The sequence below is a fragment of the Leptodactylus fuscus genome, chromosome 8 (assembly GCF_031893055.1).
Source record: "Leptodactylus fuscus isolate aLepFus1 chromosome 8, aLepFus1.hap2, whole genome shotgun sequence".
NCBI classification, from domain to species: domain Eukaryota; kingdom Metazoa; phylum Chordata; class Amphibia; order Anura; family Leptodactylidae; genus Leptodactylus; species Leptodactylus fuscus.
In genome coordinates, this window is record NC_134272.1 from 39547563 (window position 1) to 39572001 (window position 24439).

The 24439-nt window shown below is 42.5% G+C and overlaps 2 protein-coding genes across 2 annotated transcripts in view; one reads left to right on the forward strand and one right to left on the reverse strand.

Annotated features, from left to right (window-relative positions):
- HIBCH (3-hydroxyisobutyryl-CoA hydrolase) overlaps window positions 1-24439 on the forward strand; it is a 285341-nt gene that overhangs the window by 129958 nt on the left and 130944 nt on the right. The gene's annotated exons all lie outside the window — the stretch shown is intronic.
- INPP1 (inositol polyphosphate-1-phosphatase) lies at window positions 1793-23903 on the reverse strand. Its single transcript, XM_075285158.1, has 6 exons — window positions 23709-23903; window positions 14941-15165; window positions 12733-12793; window positions 11499-11699; window positions 3824-3998; window positions 1793-3138 (listed from the first exon to the last, which is right to left on the reverse strand). The coding sequence occupies exons 2-6, from the start codon at window positions 15142-15144 to the stop codon at window positions 2580-2582; spliced, it is 1200 nt and encodes a 399-aa protein (XP_075141259.1). The 5' UTR covers window positions 15145-15165; window positions 23709-23903; the 3' UTR covers window positions 1793-2579.

Genomic DNA, 24439 nt, shown 5'->3' on the forward strand with positions numbered 1-24439 from the left:
GGGAGCACAGTGAAGGTCATGGAATCAGTGTGTATGCCAATGGCACACGTTGCACAATAGAGGAAACTAAGATGTGTGGTCAGTGAAATTCCCTTAGAATTTTCCAGTCATGAAAATAAATGTTGATAAATAGAGAAGCAGCATATCCAGAACATTGGAAATGCTGAACTACCTTCATATAATAGAGTTGCAATCCTCAGAGAACCAATTATGCAACCTAGTACACCGAGATATGAGAAGTTTACCGTGGAAAAAGGGGGTTTTGGCAAGAGGAAGGGTAAGAATATAAATAAAAGGTAAACATGATAAGAAATGCAATACCAAAAAGGCCATTGACATAGGGAAGGGTAAGGATGTGCAACCAGAGGGATACAAACAGCAAAGATAAGAGAATTCCGAAAAGAAAAATAGAGATGTGAAAATGACTGTGAAACAGGATTTTTTTTTTTTTTTTTTTTTTTACAGAAAGAAAAGGGGGGGGGGGGGGGTGGCAGAGAGTACGACACCTCTCCAAAAGAGATAAAGCCAGGGAGAGAGGTGGTTGAGGAGGATACAACCCTACACCAACAAAAAATGTTAAATTAAACTAAGGGCAAGGAAACAATAGAGAGTCTAAAATTTCCCTCAATGGTAGGGATCAATAAATTTAATGCCTCTAAGATATATGAATTCAGCGCATTTTCAGTTTTGTATTGGAGAGATATCAGTGCTGTTAGTTTTGGCCACTGATTTCACTGCACTCTGTCATTTCACTGAACACTGCTTATATCATAGTGATTGGAAATAGTTCTAACGCTGCATGTATGTCTATCTTGTGTTTTGTTTTTTTTAATGCAAATAACCATTTCAAGAAAAATAGCAAAGCCCAACAAGGGTGACTTGATTTGTGAATATTAAACGGGAAGACACTGCAGTCATTTTTTTTTTGTCTTTGTATGTACTGGTTACCAACAAAACCCCTTAAACTGAGATTTTTCATACTATTGTGCCATTATATTATAATATTTCAGAATAATCAGAATAGTGCATTTACAAATAATCCTTTATTGCATGCTTCTTAAAAATCTTCAATACATCAGGGGAGAGATGGTAACATATCAAGCAATGACCGTTTCATGCACTCAGCATTTCATCAGGCATGGTAGCAATGGGGAGGGAACAGTCTTATGCCTGGTTCACACATGCTGATGTGTTCCGTCCGTAATGGTCCGCATGAGGAACCCTACGGACTGAACACAAGCGCTGTGCAGTTCAAGTGCACGGGCCCCATAGACTATAATGGGGTCCGTGCGCATGCTGCGCACTGCCAGCACAAACGATTCGTGCGGGAGGTGCGCAGCAAGCACACGGACCTTGTTGTAGTCTATGGGGCCCATGTAATTGAACCGCACAGCGCTTGTGTTCCGTCCGTAGGGGTCTTCATGTGGACCATTACGGACGGAACACATCAGCATGTGTGAACCAAACCTTAAAAGTAGGACTTCTGTATTTTCCACACTTTTCCATAAAAGTGCTACACACAGTATTGTGCATGTATCAGCTCTAGATAGTGTACCTTTATCAAAATAACATTCATTGATGTCCATGTGATATAGAAATGATGCAACAATACTTACAATTTATAGAGCAAATAATTTTTATTGAAAATTTAAATAAACTATAGCCTTAAGTCACCAAGTCATTATTGAAAAAAAACAGCTACAGAAAAAAAAAAAAAAAAAAAAAAAAAAAAAAAGTGTGACTGGACCCCAAGTGTAAGTCATTTTTTTTATATAAGCACAATGGTTTTGTAAAATAAAAGCATGAATATTTTTAAAGTAGTTCCAGAAATACAGCTCAGCACAATGGACCTCAGGCCCTAAACAGAAAATCATCCGGTGATCCATAACCACGATCTCAGGTTTGGGGAGAGAGAAGAGCATGATAGATTGAAAGGAAATCTTTTGGTTGCACCAAGACCCACACACTTACTTTCATGAAGAGGGGCATCCAAGTGGCTTCCATTCTGTTGGGCCTGAGCCATCCTTATATTACAAGAATGGCCATACATCTGAATGACCACCTTGTGATACTACAGTGAGGTGATAAATTTCTGGTAGCCTGCAGCCAGCTAAAGAATAAGCCTACTGCATATGGATTTTATAGTAAAGTGGTTGTCTGGTGGCACAAAAACCAAGTTGCTCTTAGGATCCAAAACTAAAAGTACAACTTTCTGAACAACAACTAAGCTTCCAGGGCCATATGGCTACTTCAGGCAGGGAATCTTGGCTAATGGAAAATCATAGAAGAAAGCACTTGTTAGAGGACAATGGATTATTTTGCTTTGCTCTGAGCATATAGGTAGTGCCCACAGGTCCTTATAAAACCTATAGGCGGGGGTTTTCTTTATGAGACAGTCCGCTTAAGCTGTAAAATTGGCACAGCTTGTATAAGCACTGCTCCTTGTCAATAGCAGCAATTATATTATACATAGTATGTTTTATTAGATTAGATGTGTGGGATAAAAATGATAAGGTACACAGTACATGCAATACAGTTTTTATTTATTTTTAAATATAACATTAACCAAAGTTTTTTTTTTAATGATGTTCTTTTGGCAAATACAAATTGCTAAGGAAGTGTTTCATAAAGCACTCTAAACGTTGTTCTGATCTGTAAGCAATAAGTCCTCCTTTATTAGCCCATCGATCTGCTCCTTTAGCTCCTTCCACTTCAGCATTGTACAGGAGATGTGGCCTGACACATGGGTCATTATTCTGGTTTGCAGACTTGATACATTCTGAAAGGTCCAACATTCCACCTCCTAGAGACTTAAGAATGGCATGAGGAGCACAGCTATCCCACTTAAATGTGGTATCTTCAGAAAATACATAGAAATCCACAAGATCTTGAATTACACAAAGACATTTGTAACCTGCTCCAGCAGCAAAATGCAGATTTTCACCACACACCACTGACAGGGCTCTAAGAACATCTTTTGCTTCAGCTGAGCTTGTCACTGCAGAATAGTTATTTCCAGGAGCAACACTCTGCTGTGAGTCATCCACTACTTTGCTGTTAGGTTTTCCATTATCGGCAGATAGAGAACAGATATTGGATCCCATGTATGACAAACCCCAGTACCACTGGCCTGTCCATCTAAATTGAAGAAAAAACAAAGGCATATTTTCAGGGTAGGGCTTATATTTCAATCATACTCCAATTGTCCCTGGTACTCCATTGTCCACAGCTTGTGTCACCTCAGCAGCATACAGATGTCTTGATTCCCCAAGACCTGTGCCACACAGACCGTGACTATACAACTCTAAAGAAAGGACTGGGGTGAGAAACATTCACCTCCGGGAAAAAAAAAAAAAAAAAAAAAAAAAATTTATATATTTTTGCGCTGACAGACCAGATGTAGAGGTGAACCCAGCTTTAAGAGTATGTTCTCTTGTGAGCATTGACTAGAAACAAAAAAGTTAGGCAATAGAGCTCTATTCGAAACTCCCATTTCGAATAGCACACACACCCATACAAATGACTGGACGCAGCCGGCATGCAGGTGGTTAAGCGGCCAGCCACTTCCGTTCATTCCTATGGGTGTGTGCTATTCGAAACGGACGTTTTGAATAGTACACGCTCATCTCTAATAGGCAATACTGGTTTTATTCCTGTTTCCTGATATCTTTAGGAGACATTTTTTAAGACTGTAAACTTTCACACTCAACTAAATTAGTCTGTCAGTGATTAGAGGAGTTACTGCAATAGGAAAGTAGTCTATAGGCTGCACAAGTGTAAATTAAATGGGTGAGGTTAATAAAAACTATAATGTTTTCCTTACCTGAGAGTTACAGGGTCCTTTACTGCAAAAGGTTGATTAATCACTCCCATTATTGGATGTCCTGTGTCCATAAGAAAAACTCCTATAAGTACAGTTACACACTGAAGACCTTTAGGATAGACCCCCATCTTTGGTGTAATATCTCCTGACCCTTGAATGTATTGGTAGGTAGAGTCTGAAATCAGTACAAGTATAAAGGTCATTGTTAACATTCACCACGAGCCAGACAAAAAAAGAAAACAAACAAAAAAAAAAAAAACACTGCTGTATTAAAAAGTCAGATGCTAAAAACAGAAATATTGTATACACACACACACACACACACACACACACACATTATGCTATAGTAAGCCGATGGCTGGTCAGGTAATGGAGGGGGTGTACATCTCACCCAGACTACTCAGGTGGGTGAGAAGAGAAAACTCCAGGAATGTTTGTTCTCAGCAGACAACTTTCGACTGCTGAGCATTTTGGTAAATGCTCAGTAAAGGGCTGGATTTTTCAGTAGGTTGGTAGTGGGACCTGTCATTCCACCCCCCCCCCCCCCAGTCCACACTTTGGGGATGATCCGGCAGCAACTCAGCTGCAGAGAGTCTCCTCATCAAGGAGGCTTAAGAAGTTGCTCAAGCAGCAACACTTTGGCAGAGCTTGGCTGGAGAGCAAACAGAGGTCATATTTTTGGGGCGGTGTCCTGAATGATTCTACTGGCTTCTGAATTCTGTTCCTCTAAGTGAGGTAACCCATTCTATGTTTAGTTGGAGCCTAGCCAGGCATTTATTTTTGTATTGATTCCTTTGTTGCTGTACTACCTTTTGTGAGTGAAAATAAAACTCTTTTGTTTTGGACTAAAGAATCTGGACTTGTGTGTATGGACATACTTTTTTTTTTTTTTTTTAAATCAATGGCAGTTTGCGAGCGCCGGAGGAAGATGGGACATCGCTGGAAGAAGAGGCGTGGCTGAAGATGACATCTGACCCCTGAATGCCCACCCACAATATACAAGATTAACATTCTTTTTTAGAGTTTTATTTTATTATGGCAATTTAAAAAAAAAAAAAAAAAAAAAAAAAAAAAAAAAAGCTATTCAGGCACCGCTTAAGTTATATTAAAGGCTATTCACACGTGTGGCTCTATTAGCATAATTTTGCTGATAGAGCCCCTTTAATGCACCATTGTGCCACATGTTTAAGTTCATTGCACCTGAGACCAAAAGAGTCCAAACAATACCCTTTAAAAACACACTAATAATTGTACAATATAATGTTTGATATTTTAAATTTTCCTACTCTACTCAAAACTGGCTCTGACTCGAACTCTACAGCCCCAATCCCAAACAGGACAAAGCTGAGAACGCCGAGTCTCTAAAAATTATATTGAATTATAAACTGCTCAAAATAAATAATGAAATGCTCATTGAATACTTTGTCTGTTTACAACAAAATCAAACAAGTCAATGGAAGTCAAATTTATTAACCGATGGAGGCCTGGATTTGAAGTCACTCCCAAAATGAAAGTGTGTGTGTGTGTGGAAGGGGACACACACACACTTTGATATAAAGTCCTCTGGTAGTGCTCTTCCTGTTCCTCCTTGCACAATGGCGGAGGTAGCCCTGCTGCTGGGTAGTTGCTCTCCTACGACCCCCTCCACATCTACTGGTAGCGCCTCCAGGCTCTGGACACTATGCTGACAGACACAGCAAACCTTGCCACAGCTCGCATTGATGTGCAACCCAGGATGAGCGGCACTATCTGAGCCACTTGTGTGGGTTGTAGAATCCGTCTCATGCTATCACGAGTGTGAAAGCACAACTAACATTAACCCCTTAGTGACCAGCCTGTTTTGGACCTTAATGACCAAGCCACATTTTGGAAATCTGCCCTGTGTGACTTTATCAGTGAATAATTCTGTAACAGTATAGCGCATCCAAGCGATTCTGATATTGTTTTTCGTGACATGTTGTACTTTACTGAGAAGGTACAATTAGACTGATATAACTTGCGTAAATTTATTAAAAAACTCGCAAATGCGGAAAATTTTTAAAATTTTTCAATGTTTTCCATTTTCAGCTGCGATATATCACATATGCACAATACAGGGCAAAAAAGTTAGTAGTTATATATTTCTAAATATTCCTTTTGTGTTTCAAGCATATTTGAAATAATTTTAACATATTTGAGTAATTTAGACAATTTAGAAGTTTATCAAGTTTATAAGCAAAATTTGGAAATTTTGAGTTTGTGATTTTTTCCTGTACCAAGCGATGTTTGCAGACAGGAATAGGTGGCATAATGACAGAAACCCCCATTAAATGACCCAATTTGTAAAACTAGACCCCTTCAGGTATTCTTTGAGGGGTTTAGTGAGCATTTTGAGCAAACAAATATTGTTTGGCAAGAATTATTACAAATGATGAAAAAAATAAAATTTTCATTTTCTTCAAATGTGTCATTTTAAAGCCAGTTTTTTTGCACACAACACATCAAAAAGAAGAAACACACCCCAAAATATATCACCCCACTTCTCCCGTGTTAAAAAATGTACACTTTGTAGCCTTAATCCTATGTACGGACGCACGGTAGGCCCCAAAAAGAAGGGAGCACCAACTGGATTTCAGAACACAAATTTTGCTTCCAAATGTTTCAGGCCCATTGCACATTCAAACAAGATTTGCGTTACCAAAATAATTTAAAACCCCAATAAATGACCCTATTTTATAAACTAGACCCCTTAAGGTATTAATTGAGGAGTATAGTGAGTATTTTGACCCTATAGCCGTTTCACAGATATTACTAACCTTGGGATGTGTAGGTTAAAAATTACTAAAATGTCCCTTTATCCCCAAAGTTTTCATTTTCACAAGGGGTTAAAAGAGAAAAAGCCCCCCACAGTTTGTTACACAATTTCTCCTGAACACGGCAATACCCCATATGTGGCCATAATCTGCTGTATGGGTACATGATGGGGCTCAGAAGGGGAAGAGCGCTATTTGGCTTTTGGAGGGCAGATGTTGCTGGAATAGTTTTCAGGTGCCATGTCGCATTTGCTGAGCCCCTAAAGTACCAATACAATGGAAACCCCTCAAAAGTGACCCCATTTTATAAACTACACCCTTCAAAGAATGTATCAAGGCGTATTATCACTTTGAGCCTAAAAATTCTTCCAAAAAATTAATGTACAAAATGAAAATTTAAATTTTGAAAGAAATATGCCATTTCGGTGCCCAATACGTTGCCCCCACTTTGTGTTGTCAGAGACCTGCACTCCTAAAACTATTAAGTGGGCCATCCCGGGTAGAAAAAAGTTATATATGTGGGTGTAAACTGCTGCTTGGGCACACAGCAGGGCTCAGAAGGGAAGGTGCATTGCACATTTTAGATTTTGGGGTACAGAGTTAGAGGGACCCTCTGGGCGCCATGACATTTTTGCAGAGCCCTGGAGGTGACAGTAAACTGGAATTCCCCAAGAAGTGACCCCATTTTGTAGGGGCAATTTTAGGGTCTTCCCAAATGTGACATGGTGTCCAAAAACGAAGAATCTAAATCTGAACTCCAAAAGCACATATCGCTCCTTCACATCTGCTCCCTGCTGGGTACCCAAATGGCAGTGTATGCCCACATGTATGACACTGGTGTACCCCGGATAACGGACTTAATGCCATATGTGGGTAGAAATGGCTATTTGGGTACAGCCGCGCACAGAAGGGAAGGAGCGCCATTTTGGTTTTTGGCGCACAGTTTGGTTTTTGGACGTCACTTTTGCAAAGCCCCTGAAGTGCCAATAAAGTAGAATCCGCAGACATGTCACCCCATTTTGGACACTAGCCCACTGATGGGATTTATCAAGTGGCGTAGCGAGCGTTTTTAACCCTTGAGTGTTGCATTTATTTAGTTTCCAGAAATGAAATCGTAGCTGATGAGAAGTTAAAAATGAAATTTTTCCAGAGATTCGCCATTTGAGTGCCCGGTATGTTGTGCCCAACTTATGTCAGCAGAGATAGACACTCCAAAAACTGGTAAGTGGGTATCCCGGGCACAACAGCTTTCAGAGCGTTCATCTCTGATACAAGTCGGGCACAATATATTACGCACTGAAAGGACGGATTCCTGGAAAAATTGTCATTTTCACCTCTCACAATCAGCTTCGTATTCATTTATGGATAATAAGTTATAGCAACACTTGGGGGTTAAAAATGCTCTGTACCCCTGGATAAATCCTTCAGGGGTGTAGTTTCCAAAATAAGGTCACATATCAGGGGATTCCACTTTACTGGTGTTTCAGCTCTGCAAAAGTGTCATGGCATCCAAAAACCAAACCGTCTGCGCTCCAAAAACCCAATAACCCTTCTGTGTCCAGCTGTGCCCTAATATCAGTTTATACCCACATATGACATTACGCCCGTTATCCCGGATACACCAGTGTCATACATGTGTCATACATGTGGCATAAACTGCAGTTTGGGCGCACAGCAGGGCGCAGAAGGGAAGGAGCACGATGCGGCTTTTGGAGCACAGATTCAGATGTTTGGTATCTGGACGCCATGTCATGTTTGTAGAGCCTGTAAGGTACCAGAAAAGTGGATTCCCCAAAGGAGTGACCCCATTTTGAAAACTGCACCCCTCAAAGAATTTCTCAGGGGGTGTAGTGAGTATTAGTATCCCAGACGTGACTGCACAGCGGATGGCGAAGAGGGAATATGTAAGCGGTGCGGAGGACATTGCAGACACCAAATTGCCTACTATGTCCCAGTAGCTCCTATGATTGGTGGAGTCACTCTGGGGGTCACTTCTGGTGTCTTTTCGCTCATAAGCTGTAAATCTGGGGTATCCCCTGATATCCGCTCGCACAGTTTATATATTCCCTTCCTAATGCAGCCAGTCGTGTTCTAATAATTTGGCGATTTTGGGTTTTTTTTGCCTTCACATTGCTAGATGCTATATTTTCTTTATTTTTATGGTGACATGGCCATATAAGGGCTTGCTGTTTGCGGGATGAGATGCATTTTGTAATGACACCATTTTTGGGTGCCTACAACTTATTGAATACATTTTATTAACCCTTTTTTGCTGGATTTAAAAAAGAAAAAAATCAATTCTGGCATTGCATTTTACCTTTTTAATTTTGCGCCATGCAGCGTACAGTATAAGTAACATGTGACCTTTATTCTGCGGGTCGGTACGGTTATGGCGATACCTCATTTGTATTATTTTTTTATGTGATACTAATTCTGTAGAATAAAAACACATTTGGGGACATAAATCAGTGATTTTTGCATCGCCATCTTCTGAGAGGCGTAACATTTTTATTTTTCAGTTGACAGTGTTGGTTGGGGGTTTATTTTTTGCGGGACAACCTGCGCTTTTTATTGGTACTGTTGTGGGGTGCATATGACTTTTTGATCACTTTTTATAGCATATTTTGTAAGGTAAGATTCGAAAAATCACTACTTTCGGCGGGTTTTTTCCTTTTTTTTTCCGACGTGCACCGTGTACATTAAATGTTGCTTCAGTTTTATTGTACAGATTGTTACGGACGCGGTGATACCAAATATGCATTGTTGTTTTTTTTTAATATAATTCATTTTCTATAAAAAAGGGCATTTTTGGGGCTTTATAACTTTATTCACTTTTATTATAAAAACTTTATTTATTTTTCACTTTTTTTCTCTTACTTTTTCATGTGTCCCTTTAGGACACTTGGATTAGTGATGCTTTGATAAAAGCATCACTAATTCTCTATTAGACGCTGCAGGACACAGCTGTCAGTGTCTTGCAGCGTCTAGAGGAAGTCAGTCGCAGGGGCTGCCTGCGTCTGACTTCCTCTTACCCCGGGCAGGATCAACCAGGTATTGGGGTCTTTAGCAGTCTGGGGTCACTGGCCAGACCCCAGACTGCATGTTTCATATCGGCAGCCCCCGATCTCGCCGCGGGGGGTGCCGATCATACCGGCAGCATCACGGAACCGCTTCAGTTCCGTGATCATGTTTGATCATGGAACTGAAGGGGTTGAAACCCCCCGATCGGAGACCCCTCCGATGGGGGGTAATGGAGCAGGGTCTTAGCTGTCAGGTACAGCTAAGATCCGCTCCATTTACGTCGGCACTGACAGGGAATCCTTCCCTGACTGCCCGACGTAATTTTACTATAGGGCAGTCAGGAAGGACCTGTCAGTGCCGACGTAATTTTACTATGGGCCGGTCGTTAAGGGGTTAAAAGTGTTCAAAACATCAGCCAGAAAGCATTGGTACCAAGATGTGGTCTGTGGTCCCCTCCTGCAGAACCACTCCTTTATTGATTCAGTGCGGAGCATGGGTTATTTATGTTATACTCACTTTCATTCAGAGAATAAGTCTGCGCTTGCGCTGTATGTAATGCGGGATGTTAAGCATTTCTTTTCGCTAAGCAGGGTAGTGCGCATGCTCACTGAATAGAGTCTTCCGTAGTCTTAGTTACCACATGACACGGAAGGGCACTGGCTTATCTGACCAATCGGAGAGTACGCTTCTGATTGCGGAGAAGGCTTGGTGTATATACCGAGCGTAATAGGCTCGAATTGATTGTAGGAGGTGTGGCTTGGGTCTTAAATAGCCGTATAGTGGCAATACACTTCACCGCTGTGTGTGGAGCGGTCCTGCCGGCGGTCAGACCACTTACCGTCTTACGAATGGTTTAAGCAGCTATTGCTGCTGGTAATAGGAAATACCTGGAAATTGTGCCCCTGAAGATTCTCTATCAGAGATGAAACGCATAGGGAGTGGTTAAGAGTTATTCATACCTGGTGCTTTGAACAGAGCGTCTTCTACCCAGGGCAGTTTCTACCTGAACCTTATTTCCTGTTGGTGTGGCAGTAGGCCAGTAGCCTCAGGGAAGGATACTGCCTCTCATCTACTGGGCTAAGGACTCTGTACATGGTTTACACCTTGGTATGTTATTGATGTGTAGAGAGTGAGGGTTTAACAGACGAGGGATATTGTCCATATAGCATCCAGTCCTTCACTCAGGTGTATCAATATCGTATACACATTTTTGTACGATTAAGTGATGCAAGATGGTTTGAATCAACGTTTAATCTTTTTCATTTTTTAATCAGACATTAAAGGTGAAGTTTTATTATATCTACTTCCTATTTTGGGAATTTGTACCCTTTAGTGAACATATTTAAAAAGACTACACTAGAACAACCTCTTCTATTCCTGGCCACCGTTTATGAATAAAATGCCTGCATTTCGCCTTGTCTAAGGTATGCTCCTCCCCCTTTGAAAATGAATCCTCTCCACTGCACTTTAATGAACAAGCTACAGCGCAAGTGCAGTATGCTTGTGTAGTTCCAAGAAGCTGCTCAGCGCTGCTTAAAACTTTACAAGCCATACTACGCAGTACACTCATGAAGAAAACACAGCGAAGAGGATTCATTTTCAAAAGGAGGTGAACCTCAGACCAGAACAGAAGTTAGCACTAGAGTAGCCTAACAGCTATTCGAACATGTACTGATTTTCAAAAATGAAGAGCCCTAATGAGACAGATAATTTGCTTAAAGGGAGTCTATGAATGAAGATAACTGTTAAAAAAAACTCAAGATTTTTTTCTAATATAATATGCTACACACATGCAGCTACAAGAAAAAAAAAAAACTTCACAGGTCCCTGTATGCAAGGTCAAAGCATACTTTTTAACTCACCAATAGGGTCCACCCAAACTGCAATATTATCGATAGGAATGCTCACATTAACAGCATTTATAGCCTCATCAGTCACAGTCACTTCCTGGTGAACAGCCTTTGCTAAGGTCTTGGCTGCAGCCTCGTTGTTATCGAGTACCTTCTGCAGTAGACTGGCTGTTTCCTCCTCTGTAGGGCAGACTTTAACAATAATTTTCTCTCCTACAAGTAAAGAACAAATGAGATAAAGGGTTTCTTCTCACTGTCAAATCTTTTCAGAACAAATGCTGATTAAAGGCCCCCCCCCCCCCGCCCAACACTGGGTTTTCGCTATTTTAGATAAACATATGCCCGAATGGCCTTTAAAAAGGCTATTCAAGTCCTGCTAATCATTTGTTAAAAGACCGCCCCCACCACTTTAATGAATTACCTTTTAAATGTATATGTAAATGAGCCCTGCCATAAGCCCCTCACGTCATACTCTGTTCACAACCTCCTCTTGGTCCTTTTATGCAAATCCCTCCTCCTGCTTTTGAGTCACCAGCTCCAACTGTCTCCTCCCAGACAAGTGGAAAAGGACCTGTGATGACATCACTACAAGGTCCTTCGTCGTCTTCTAAGTAGTGATCTATGCAGAGCAGGGGCTGCAGCTCCCTGTGTCTATTATAGCATAGATCTACTGTGCACATGGAGACCTATGATAGACATAGGGAGCTGCAGTGATAGAGCCCCTTTTAAACATAAAATGCACATGAACTATATTTTGTTTTCACAAACCAGTGGCTCCCAAACTGTGGGGAAAGGGGAAGTCAGTTGTGACCCATCAGTGGTAATCAGGATATATAATACTGCATTACAGTCCTGACAAGGCTGATCAGCAACAGAGCACTGTATAGTCTTCAACAGTGGGAACCAAGGAAAGCAGATAACATACTGTTAGACTCACCTCTCCTGGGCATCCGGCAATATCCTGGTGTCTTGTTCAGGTCTCTTCTGGCCCCTGACTGATGTCATGTGACCTTGCGGGTCAAAGCATCATAGTGTCAACACGCCCCGTCAAAGGCCTCAGCAGTACACTTAGGGTGTGTGATGTGAGCAGAGGCCTGCATATGATGCCGGGTGATCAAAGGACACAGTAAGGGAACCCAGAAGAGGAGAGTATAAGTTTATTTTTCCTCACCCGACCTGGGTCTCCACTACTTATACTCTGGGGTTTGACTGTCCAAATAGTTAATAGGAAGTAATCATTACTTACCAAGTTCATTTGTAAATTCATTGGATTCCTCTCCCTTTACATTCTTCTCTAAACCTGGAAACTAAAAACACTTCCAGTCAGAAGAGGAGGGGGGGGGGGGGGGGAAAAACAAAAAAAAAAAAAAACTCCAGTATCTCATAATACATTAAAGACACTTGTTACCCTGATTCACTCATCTTGACTACTGTAACTCCCTACTATTCAGTCTTCCCCTTACTAAACTCTCCCCTCTACAATTCTGAATGCAGCAGCCAGACTCCATCTAGACACTACAGCGATGCTTCCGGTCTGTATCAGTCACTACACTGGCTACCTATTCAATACAGAATACAATATAAGGCTGCATTCACACGGAGTAACGCCAGGCGTCATTTGTGTGTAATTTGTGTGTCTTTTACGGCCGTCATAAAACGTTTACATAGAGTTCTATAGGAAAAGACGGCCGTCATTTACAGCCGTCATTTACGGCCGTCATTGTAATGACGGCCGTAAATTTACGGACGTCTTTTCCTATAGAACTCTATGTAAACGTTTTATGACGGCCGTAAAAGACACACAAATTACACACAAATGACGCCTGGCGTTACTCTGTGTGAATGCAGCCTAAATTTGTTGCCCTCATCCAAAAGGCTCTCCATAATGCTGCACCTCCCTAATCTCTGTCTATGCCCAACCTGTGCTCTCCGCTCACTCAGTGACCTAAGACTGACATCTTCTATTATCAGACCCTCCCACTCCTGTATCCAAGACTTTGCCCAAGTTGCACCACTTCTCTGGAATACTCTACCCCAGGCAGATTAACACCCAGTGTTCCTACAGCTTCAAGTGCAAACTAAAGATACATCTTTTCAGACAGGCCCATCACAGAGTAAACCCTAATGCAGTTAGAATGCCTAAAACGTATCCTCCTCTGTTCATGCGCCTGCATTACCCCACAAGATATGATGCCGTATCAGACTGTAAATTTATATGTCCAGGCACCATCTGCACAGTAAAGGACATGACCGGTGAGTGCTCATACAGCTTTATACAGTTATTTACATTATATATGCATTTACTGAATGTAACCTATAATCACAAAAATGGCTGACCACTGTATAAGCAATGCTACCTCCTAGGTTACCCCTGCTACCTCCTGAGTCACCCCCTCTACCTCAGATTGTAAGCCCTTGCGAGCAGGGCCCTCAGTCCCATTGTGTGACTCGACTTTCTCTGTAATTATCTTTTTCTGTACCCTACATTTCGTACAGCGCTGTGGAATATGTTGATGCTTTATAAATAAAATGTATTATCTTGCCAAATCACTGGCGAGATGGGAATCACTGCTCCAAGTCATGGCCCCAAGGGCTGGACTTACGGGAACCACCAAGTGGTACTGATCTATGCTGTTCCAGTAATTCCAATAAGATAGAATGGAAGCTATGGAGACAGCATAAAACATCTAGCTACACTTTCTGTAACCCTGAAGATTTAGAAACAGTGTTACTCAGCTGTGCTTCACCGTTTGTCATTCCCATTCTCCTCTGTGGTAGTATAGAACAGCACTGATCCCATAAATTCCAGCTGTAGTGGGTCAGGACAAGGAGTAATTATTCCCATCTCATCAGGTATTTTCTAATAGACTAATCCTTTAGATTCAATGATAAGGCTATGCTCCAAATCTGGTGGTAACAAGGCAGATAGCAAGTATATTATCTTTTAACAAGCACTCCATAATGCAACATACATTTCATATTAAAGAACAATGTTGACGCCATTATGTATGCCTTAAGCAAATTGTTTCGTTTGATGTGCCATTCATTAGTAGTGTGCCATCGTGGGTTCTCCTTCCCTAATGCAGCCTACATTTTCATCTTTGGATTGCCAGAAAGATTGGGTGGAGTCTCCGTGACAAACCTATCCTGTACTCTGTGCTTCAGCTTGTCTCCAGTTTGTGAAACTGTATCTCAAAGAATACACTGGAGGTTCAGTATCAGGATCTGTGTGCGAGTACCAGCTTGTACTCACTGAAGACAAACCCAAGCAGTAAACTGAGCAATTTAGCAAGCAGGAGAGAGCCAATAACAGCAGATAGAAGCAGTTTCCTCTTATAAGATATTACATTTATTATACTCAAATTATTCATTAGAAATTGAAACAGTGGTTACCTTTTAACTACACTATAAACAATGTGACAGCTGAAGTATATCATGTATGCAGGCTTCTTACCTTTTTGCCAAGGTCATGTTTAATGACTTCCTGGACTAAGACATCAGCCAAGGTTTTAAAGTCTGTAAGAAACTTCTTATTTTTCTCGTCTTCTTTTTTCTCTTCAATTAAAAGCTGAAATAGAGTCTCCTCCTGCCGACAAGCTCGAGCAATACATGCTGCCTTCTCCGAAACACGCAACAACTCTTGGAGGATTTCAGACATCTTTCAGGATTGTCCCATACACTGTCCAAATAAAGAGTTGTTACTTACAAGATAAGCATTCACTGCAAGAGATAGCTTGTTACATATACTACAGCTTTGCCTGCATAACAGTGGAATCTCTAGACAATTCACTAGCATATTTCTAAAGTTTTAGAGGTTTGGTGGTGAAGTCGGATGCAAGCAAAGACAGGGCCTTTTATTATAAGGATGTTTTCTGTGTAGCTTTATGAAATTTGCATATCTTCAGTATCTATTTTCACTTTGACGTCAATAGGACTGATCTTCCTGAATCTTTCCTAGATGTTACAGAGTGTACAGGGCTGTATAGTTGTGGCAAATAGCTGATCAGTAGGGGTGTCAGGAGTTGGACTCCTCCGATTTGGCATTAATCACCTATCCTAAAAATCAGGACCGTGGGGTTGGACTTGAGTCCTATTTTGGAAAGAAAGGGGGAAGAAAAAAAAAAAAAAAAAAAAAAAAAACACCCCACACAGTTGAAATGTAGTACTGTACCTACGACACGGAGTCATGTCTCCATCTCACCTGCAGCGAGTAACATTGAACCCAAGACAGGAAAATAAATAAAAAAAATTTATACATATATTTTTTTTCCTCTCTCCATCTCATAGGGTGCCAATCATTTAAGACAGTTCACAAAGCAGACCTCAGCACTATATTTACACAAGGAGACACCACTTGCCACTAGTACATAGGCCTGGTTAGGACAGTCAGACATAAGCCAACTTGAAGACAGGTAGTCATTTGACAATTCTGTTATTCTTGAAGTCCCAGGGTATCTATACAGGATCTTTTTTCATGTAAATATCACTTGCCATGTGGATAAGGTCACTATTTTAGTATTGAATTTGGAAATGGATGTAGGAGCTGAAGCTAACCAATTTAATAAATGCCAAGCTTGAAGAATACTCAGATACTCTGCTATACAAGAAACTTCTAGCCAGGGAGACTTCGTATTGCTGTCCAAGCTTTCCTATACATAGTACCTTCAATGAATTGCCTTGGTAAAACAAAGCCAATGGCAATTGAAACAACTTATCAGGTGTCAGAGTTGTATCCACTTCTATGTACAAGTTATTAAGTCTAGCGACAGTGAATGAGAATAGACTCATTTTCATGCTTAAACAAAGATCCTTAAAGTTGTCAGGAATTGTTTTTTAGTGAATCACCACCAGGAAGCTGAGCTTGCAGAAAGCAATTATGTGTCTTGTTTTCCACTGGCTGCTTCAACCCTACTGTGGATATACAGTGTAAGGCTATGGGTCACACTCTTGTTGAGTTACCGATCAAGGACTCTGTTCTCCATGCAGAGAGAAAAGTCCTGCCAATAGAACTCTTCTCTGGGCTTTTATTTTTCGGGTCCACTTGGGGACCAGAGATCGAAAACAAGTGCCAACCTAGCGCAAGATAACCTTCCTTCGAGAATATAAGAGGGATTCAAGTTTTATGTCTCATTTTAGTGTAATATGGCTTATAAACACATTTAGTTTTATGCATGTATTCAAGTATATACACAAATAAAATTAACCATATCCCTATAATCTTTGTTACTGTGTGTGTGTGGGGGGGGAATGTGAGCATTTCCTGATCATTAGGTTTGCTCATTCTTATCTTCCCATGTTTCACCTTTTGTTTTGGGGACAGTCTCAGGGTTATTGCCCTACTCAAGTGTTAATTTGCATGCCTTTGGATCAGGTGTAACTGTCTCAGGGTTCCTTCATGTGGAGTCTTATTTTGTTTGGCTAATGAGAGATGAAACCAGTTGTCCAGTCAGACTGCTGCCCTTTCCCAGGTAAAGGTGGGTATAAAGATGCTGGCATGAAGGTGAGATATGAGCTCAAAACTGGAACAGAACGGATACCCTATGGTTGTGTCCAGAGATTGCCAATTTCCTATTTCTGGGCCACAAGAAGGTGGACAGGGCTCCCCAGACTGATTTAAACCATTTTCTTCACAGAAGCCAAGTATAATAAACTTTCCTACTTTTTCTTTTAATTCTGTGAATCTCATACAGTATTTTCCCTTAATTATTAATATAAAAATAGACGAGATACACACAGGTCAACTTCTAAAGGTATATACAAAAGTTGCAGAACCAAGAGTGCCCGAGTTTCCACGGAAAGTTGAAATATCTGTAGGGTCTTGGTGGGCAATCTGTTCTATGGCTATAGAAACCTTCATACATGGTGTTCTATCAGATTTTCTGCTGCTAGTGTCCCTCAAACATGTTGTGCGCCACACACAAAAAAACAAAAACCAAGCGTTTTAAATACTTTTATGATTGTGCAAAAAGGAGTGTGGGTTCACAGCAAAGAGGTATGACCTACAACACTGAGCTCACCTCCCAAAAATCCAAAGAACTTAATTCAACTAATCACTGGTGTAATGTAAAATAAGGGCGCCTTCACAGTATATGCTGGCTGATTCTGAACATGTAAACGTTCCGAATCAGCGGCGTTTAAAGAGGACCTTTCACAGGCAGTTCTATATACTGCTGGAAAGCTGACAGTGCGCTGAATTCAGCGCACTGTCCGCTTTCCCGATCTGTGCCCCGGGTAAAGCGCTAAAGCGGTCCCGGTACCGTAGCGCTTTACAGTCAAAAGGGCGTTTCTGACAGTTAGCCAGGGACGCCCTTCTGCCCAGTAGCGCCTATCGCACTGTAATGTGGAGCAGGGAGGAACCTCCCCGCGCACACAGCACAACGCGATAGGCACTGCTGGGCAGAAGGGCGTCCCTGGCTAACTGTCAGAAACGCCCTTTTGACTGTAAAGCGCTACGGTATCGGGACCGATGGCGCTTTACCCAGGGCACAGATCGGGAAAGCGGACAGTGCGCTGAATTCAGCGCACTGTCAGCTTTCCAGCAGTATATAGAACTGCCTGTGCCCCAATCGGTGAAAGGTCCTCTAAAACAGATCCCATTGCTTTCTATGGGAGCCAGCATACGTGCGCTCCCCATAGAAATGAATGGGCTGCTTTTTTCCATTCATTTCTGTGGGGAGCACACGTATGCCGGCTCCCATAGAAAGCAATGGGGTCTGTTTTAAACCCTTCCCGCCGATGGCATTTATTTATTTATTTTTAACTCCCCTCCTTCTAAACCCCATAACTTTTTTATTTCTCCGCTCCCAGAGCCATATGAGGTCTTAATCTTTGCGGGACAATTTTTTTTTCATGATGCCACCATTAATTATTCTGTATAATGTACTGGGAAGCTGGAAAGAGATTCAGAATGGGGTGGATTTGAAGGAAAAATGTTGCTGCATAGACTAGCCTACAAAAGAGACTGCAGACCGCCCAGGATCCTTTAACAAGGCTCCCGGCTGTCATGGCAATGTGACGTCGGCCCTGGAGCTTACTCCAGGCGCCGGCGATCACCGGCCGGTGGGGTTATTGCCTCCCATCGGTCCCCGGCTTAAAGCAGTAGACACTTGGCGGCTATGGTGGCCGCCTGGCTCCCGGGCGGTTGCCATAGTTACACACCCAGCATGCGCCGTACTATTACGGCAGATGTCGGAAGGGGGTAAAACGCCGCCGATTCGGAACGTTTACACGTTCAGAATCAGCCAGTGTATACTCCATGTGAAGGGGCCCTTACATAGTAACGGCAGGTAAAGCTAGCACCCAAAAGTGATTGCACTGGCAGCCGCAGTAACAAGGATGCACAAAAACCATGAGTTAAAAAAAAAAAATAAAAAATAAAAAATTAAATCCTATTATAAATGTGAACGTTTGTGGGTTTGTTACTCTCATGCAAAAACAGCTGAACTGATTTGGATAAAATTTGGCACACTTTGTAACCTCGATTAAAACATAGGCTACTTTTTATTCTGGTAAATGACATCGCTTCACGAATTATGAATTTATGTTCATATACTATATTATACTGCTTTTGCCAGCAGCTTATCCGAGGTTGCTGATAAAGCCTGGTCGGTCATCTCTCTATCTAAACACAGAATCCCAAATCCATTGTGAACAATTATTTGCGTATCTGCTCCAGTGTCGAGACACTGGGTGGGAAAACATCTTTAATGCAGATTGGCAGTTTGCCAATTTGAAACATGCACGGGAAAAAAGAAAATCTAATTTGTCGCAAAATTCTAAAACCATTAGAACTATGAAGGTAGCCAGATGTCACATACTTCTCAAGCACAGCTCAGGAGGACTGAGCAAGCTAGCAGTCAAGCGGCTCTTAGAGCAGCTGAATCATCGACACTAACAACATGCTCATTACATGGCATCCCAGCAAGCTGCCAGAACAAGCACAATGCGAGGAACAAATTCAGCAGCAACATGAGAGCTACCAAAACGCCGGATCAGCGACACCAACACCATGCTCATTATATGGCATCCCAGCTGCCGAGATACTGGAACAATCACAGGAACAGCGCAAGGAACAAGTTCAGCAGCAGGACAGCTTGAGAACTGCCAAAACAAGTGAACCATTGACGGCAGCAATTTACTGAATATAGGGGGATCATCAACAAGACGCAGACGAAGTCGCAGGCAGAGGCTAGTGTGTGAGATATACATTTTACACACACAGTGGTGGAAGCAGGGCTGGAGGAATTAGATGGGACCAGGAGGCCCAACAGAAGTCTAGTTTATTGCGGCGTTTAAAGAGGCGCTACCAGAGGTTCACAGTAACAACACAGTAGCTGTCCTGCTTGCTATTCCCAGAGGGAATGATGTGAGCAGGGCAATTACTGCTAATCTGAACAACTGCCCACTGTAATTAGTCGGTCCAGAAGTACCAATTGCAGCGATCAGTGGTGGAGGTGCCATTCTATGCCCCCCGATCAGCAACAGTAGTGTTGGATGCTGGCTTACCTGTCGGCGTGTGTAGCACCAATCCTCCCAACACAGTAATTGGTAATCGCCATGCTGTACTATTACTGGCTTCAGCAATATAATACAGTGTGAGTCATGAAGTTGCCCCAAATTAAACAGTTTGATAAGTGTGTATTGTTAGTCTAGGTTTACAACTGCAACTGACAAGTTGGCAGAGAGAAGAATCCTGCACAGAGGACTTTTCTCTGCGCCGCTTTCAGTATAAAAATAGCAGACCCCATTATAATCAATGGGCCTTGTAGGTTTGAGAAGTCCGGCTCACCAGGAGACCCAAACAATAGTGACAAGTGTGCAAATGAACCTAGCCTTAGACTATGAAGTCTAATATTACACCAGTGATTAGTTGGGAAAAAAAACCAAAAAAAACAAACACACAACACCTTGGGGCATTTTGGAGAAAGAGTTGTAAGTCACCATCCCCCCTACCCCCTCACTGTGAGTCCACACCCCTTTTTTGTACAAGTCAGAAGCATTTAATACGCTTGACTAATATGGCGTACAACATATTAGAGTTTATTTGGAGAAAAATTATACCAGAATTATGGTGAACTTTACTTAATTTCCACAATTGTATGCGATTTCTGACTCATCCGAATCAGAATTCACATGTCAGGTGAGTTTCTCAGGCTACAGCAACACCTACGTTGGGTGATCATTCGGGGATTCCATCCCCCATTCCGCTTGAATGGACAGACCGCATTATAGTTTAGGGTGGGTCCGTAGGCAGCCACTTTAAGTGGATTAGGTTTTTTTCTGTGCTGATTTTAAGTGGAATCTGCAGAGAAGACTCCAACAGAAATGTGAAACTAGCCTGTCAGAGGTGTGAGCTACCCCCCCCCCCCAAAAAAAAAAAAATATATTTATATATATATATATATATATATATATATATATATATATATATATATATATATAGTCCCCAACACGTAGGAAAAGCCTTAAGAAAGGCTATTCGTCTCCTACAGTTAGAGGTCTTCTCCGCACCGCCGATCTGTAGAAATCCTGTTTTTTGCCGGTATGCAAAGGAGTTCTTTCCCAGCACTGGGGGCGTCCCTAATGCTGCAAGAGAACTCTCCACCACCGCCTCCATCTTCTTCAGGAACAGGTCTTTTGTGGGGTGGCTTCAAACTTCTAGGGCTCGGGCCTAGAGCAAAGCAGACTGCGCATGCCCACCAGCCACAAGAAAATGGCCGCTTAAACAGTATTATAAGCGGCCATTTTCTTGTGGCCGGCAAGCATGCGCAGTCAGCTGCCCGAGGCCTAGAAGTTTGAAGCCACCCCCCGGAAGACCCATTCCTGAAGAAGATTGAGGCGGCAGCGGAGAGTTCTCTTGCAGCATTGGGGATACCACCAGTGCTGCGAGAGAACTCATTTGCATACTGGCAAAAACCAGGATTTCTACGGACCAGCGGCGCGGAGAAGACATCTAAAGGTAGGAGACGAATAGCCTTTAAGGCTATTCACATGTTAGTGATAGCCTTAATTTAATGATAGGATCCCTTTAACCACTTGCGGACCGCCCATAAACTATAAGTGTCCGGGAAGTGGTTGCCTAGTTCTGACAGGACATGCCGGTACGTCCAGTTAGAACACAGCAGCTGCACAAAATCGTGCAGCTGCTGAAGCTGGATGTAACTTCAGCCAGCGCTCCCAGAGAGATGGCAGGGAAAGTTTATTCCCTTCCCTGCCTTCTCAATCTTTGTGTATACAGCGCTCAATGAGCACTGTATAAATGGCTATGGGTGCCACCCTCTGACCCGGTGGTCACGTGATCTGCTGGTGTCAGTCTTACAAGAGCTGCTGGGTCCTCAGTTGCAGGGGAAATCAGCCTCCCTAACAAGAGGGGGGGGGGTTGTTCTGCCAGTTCTCCCTTATAGTCTATGGAGGTCCGCGGGTTTCTACAGCAACCACTTGGTTTCCATTCCTCAGCTCCCCCAAGCAGACCCAAAGAACTGACAAACAAATGCAGATGTGAACTAGTGTAAGTGGAGAAAGTAAAAGATTTAACTGAAGTTTCAAGTATTCATACACAAAACATGTGAAGTGTGCCAGTGGTATAATCCTCAGACAGTATAACTGGAGTGTTATCACATGTGCAATAGATGTGAAATTAAAGTGCAGGTAGTATTTCAGAAGAGCCCCATCAGTGATTGGCCATACTTCAGTCAGTTCCCTGATGACTGACCACATTCTCTTAGTCACTGCCGGTGTGTTGGATCCTGATGCTCTGTGGAATTGGCATTTTAATAATTCTCAGTTTTCAATATTACAAAAATAAAAAAACACTAAAAAATAATTTGATTAGGTAAACTGGCCTTTACTTGTACAATTAAGGACTTTAAGCAACATGTAGTCCTGAATACGCTACATCTAAGTCAGTCAAATCACTACAACATACATAACCTCTCATTTGCGTTGCTTTCCATAAACACACTGATTTTTGTTTGCTGCAGTTGTACTTTAACCCCTTCATGCCGCAGGTATTTTTCAATTTTTAATTTTAGTTTTTCACTCAGTCTTCCAAACCCCATTACTGTTACTCTTCTGGCTTATAAGTGGGGTAAATGGTTAGGCCTCTTACACATGACTGTACTTTCTATCCGCAGTTGCAGATCAAAGTACAAACCCATACATGTCAACGGGTCCATGTCTACCGTGTCTCCAGGCTGAATTAAAGAGCCAAAAAATTTAGGTCAGGCCCTATACAAGTCTGTACTTGTGACTGTTAAGTTAATTTCTATGTATGAGTCAACGAAGGCCACAGATGACACACGGATACTAGTCGGCATGTCATCTATTGCGGTTTTTACTGACCTGTAGACAGGCCGTGTGCAAGGAGCTTTACAAATAAAGCTGTAGACGCAGAGACGAATCATCTTACGTAGCCTTCCCCATGATAGTTGTTCAGCACATACCAAGTTTCCAGCTACACTGACAGTAACCCAACAGATTAATAATTGAGAGAATCTAGCTGGAGACAATCCAGTTACTGACATACTTAAATGTACAGTGTTCTCCCATCAGCTGACACTTAGATCTGTACACATTCACAGTTTGCACTGCTGTAGATCTACACTAGGTTTAGCCTCACTGGGCTCGTTCACATCTGCACCTGGGAGTCCGTTCTGCAGGTTTCCATTTCCTGCCCAAAACTGGGCAGGAGACAGAAACTTGCTGGCATCTTTCAAACCCATTCATTTGAATGGGTTTGAAAAGTGTCCGGCTGTGAGCACCAGTGAGCAACAGTATTGCCAATAGGAGAAAGTGTTTAAAGAGTGAACCAGGCACACTTATTAGAAACGCTCTGCAGTGACGTCACACCCCAGTCATGGAAAAAACTCATTCACCCACACAACTGACTACAGTGAGTAGCAGCGCACTCCAGTGACGTCACACAGCAATCACGCTCACTGATGCCTGCAGGTCGCTAGCTCTGTGTGGCTGGGCGGTCTGTCACTAGTAATACCGGCAGGTCACTAGTCCTATGTGTGGCCGGTCTGTCTAATATGCGCACATTCCCAGCACTACCTCAGAACCCAGAGCTCGCCCCGGCCGTACCAATGACAGCTTCCTGTGTAAAAGCGCAGATTTCCTGCTATTGAAATCAGGGAGCCCTTCCTCTGCTGCTGCCTGTGCTCCGCTACACAGTGAAGGTGTCCGCCAGTGATTGCCCAGCTGTACGGTGGCGCCACTCACCTAAGACGGGTGACTGATAGTAGCGGAAATGGCAGCAGCAAGCTGAAGTCACGTTGTCTCGGGGCCCGGGCACTTCTTCCTCAGCTCTTGCTCTGACATTTCGGTTTATAAGAGTCCCGCCCCCTCAGCTCAGCTGTGGCTTTGCTGATGAATGGGCGGCTCCGGTTCCCATCCGGGCGGGCAGCAGAGCTTCTATGTGTCCCTCCCTCCCTCAGTGCGCATGTAGAGGTGCGGCTCCGCGGTCTCCTCCCCCCGTCAGCAGCCCAGAAATGACATGGTGGAAGTGACCGCTGGGAATCATGGAAACCAGCATTTCTAGTTTCTAACGTTACCTCTGCCAAGTTTCCACAGATAGCAAATAGTGTCTACCTAAAATAACTCCGTGTCTGGGAGGAGGCCCTACAAAATACAGGGTTTGTAGAATTCTGGATGCAGAAATAGAATATGACTGCTCAGTACAGCCGCCTGCGAGAACCATGCGCAGATTTATCAATGTAGTCACCAGTTTCCATCAAAAGCCCAATATTCCCATACCTGTGATCAAAAGTAATTCTGGTGTTTAGTCTAAACACGTGGGAAAAAATAGCCGAATCGGACGTATTCACACACCAATTATTAGTGTCAGCACAAAGACCTTTAGTTTTTTTTTTTATATGAAGGTATTTATTTTTGCATTTTTCAATATATTACAAAACAACTAAAACATACAGGAGCAGATTGATGAACACGGC

Excerpts from the sequence above, each read along its gene's own strand:
- INPP1 (XM_075285158.1), bottom strand. The coding sequence starts at position 15,144 with ATGTCTGAAATCCTCCAAGAGTTGTTGCGTGTTTCGGAGAAGGCAGCA. Across the intron at positions 12,794-14,940 it reads AACATGACCTTGGCAAAAAG|TTTCCAGGTTTAGAGAAGAA; the intron begins GTAAGAAGCCTG and ends AAGTGTTTTTAG. Across the intron at positions 11,700-12,732 it reads TGAATTTACAAATGAACTTG|GAGAGAAAATTATTGTTAAA; the intron begins GTAAGTAATGAT and ends CTTTACTTGTAG.